General features: G+C 51.5%; 1 protein-coding gene across 1 annotated transcript; it reads left to right on the top strand.

Annotated features, from left to right (window-relative positions):
• Positions 1 to 857: 857 nt before the first annotated feature.
• On the top strand, positions 858 to 1,349 carry BJX68DRAFT_271170 (uncharacterized protein; the record flags this gene model as incomplete). Its single annotated transcript, XM_071046894.1, has 1 exon — positions 858 to 1,349. The coding sequence occupies one exon, from the start codon at positions 858 to 860 to the stop codon at positions 1,347 to 1,349; it is 492 nt and encodes a 163-aa protein (XP_070894636.1).

Raw genomic sequence — 1,349 nt, 5'->3', positions numbered from 1 at the left:
TCTTGTTTTATGGGTTTAATCTCATCTGGCCGGTTCCTGTTTATCCGGTGGGGAGGGAGGAGGAGGGCGGGATGGGGCTTGAGAGTATGGCGAGGACGGAGGGGTTCTTTGAGGGGGGGAGTGCCGAGGGGATTTGATTGGGGTTTGGGCCTGGTGTGGAAGAGGGGGTGAAGAGTGTTGGATATGGGGTTCGAGAGGTTTAGACGTTGACTTTGAGATTTGAATGAGAGACATTAATTCATATTCGGCGCTTTCAGCGCTGTATTAACTGGATATTCTGTTCACATATCGCTAGTCCCTCTCCTGACTCGAATGTATGTCCTCGATATACGGGGCAAAACTAGCAAACGAGAGTCCGAAGCAAAGATCCTCTGCTCGGCGCCACTGCACCTCCAACCCCGCACTCCGCAGTCCAAAAAACTCCTCACGGCATCTAGATCTCTCCTGGAACCCTCTTTTGCAAACAAACTTCCGGAACAAGAGCCATGGCACCCGGAATCAATCTCCGAATGACGTCTCGCCAATGGCTGCCGAAATAAACTCTCGGTCTGAGCGAGGGCCACTTCCACGCCAGTCCATCGACATGTACTTTGCAGCGGACCAGATCCGGTTGGGTGGGAAGCCTCATGCGCGTGTGAAAAGCTTGATCCATTACGCCCCCGGAGGAGGATGACCATGTCATGCCCGGTCTTAGAACGGATTGTAAGGTTTTTCTTGAGTCATTTCGTTCCTCTTGCTCTTTCTTCTCTTCAACTCTCTGTATCTCGACTGCATCCATCTGAACCACATTATCGAGCTACTTATCTGTCTTCCCTACGAAATGGAATATTAGCATTGTACCTGTCTACAGCTGATCTATGCTCATATTACCTTTATTTGATACTCTCGGTGTCCTTCTCACAGACGATAACAATATTTCTTCCATCTCTCACCTTCGTCCGAGTCAAATCGAATCCAACCACCACCACCACCACGACCACAACCACCGCAGACATTATCCCTATCTCACCCGAACTGCAAGTTATCGGCCATCACAGTCTCAAGGAATACCACCAAAGGATCACATAACACCGACGACCAAAATCCACCTACAACCAAACACACTCACCACCACCATACCTCTCACAAACCCGCTCCCGCGCGTGCACTCGCACATCCAGAAACAGTTCCAGCGCAGTACCGAGGGCATCCACCGCGAGTACCAGATTATCCGTCTGCGCCGCATCCTCAAGAGTATCCCCGCCCTCGCTGATGCAGAGGCGTATTCGTCGCATCATGAGTTTGTGAATGAGAACCCGACGCCCCTTACCGCTATTGCGAGTGCGGTTGAGGGTGCGAAGGTGGCGTGA

Source organism: Aspergillus pseudodeflectus (assembly GCF_044049435.1).
Source record: "Aspergillus pseudodeflectus strain CBS 756.74 chromosome Unknown BJX68scaffold_57, whole genome shotgun sequence".
NCBI lineage: Eukaryota > Fungi > Ascomycota > Eurotiomycetes > Eurotiales > Aspergillaceae > Aspergillus > Aspergillus pseudodeflectus.
This window is presented reverse-complemented; position numbering and strand designations above follow the sequence as displayed.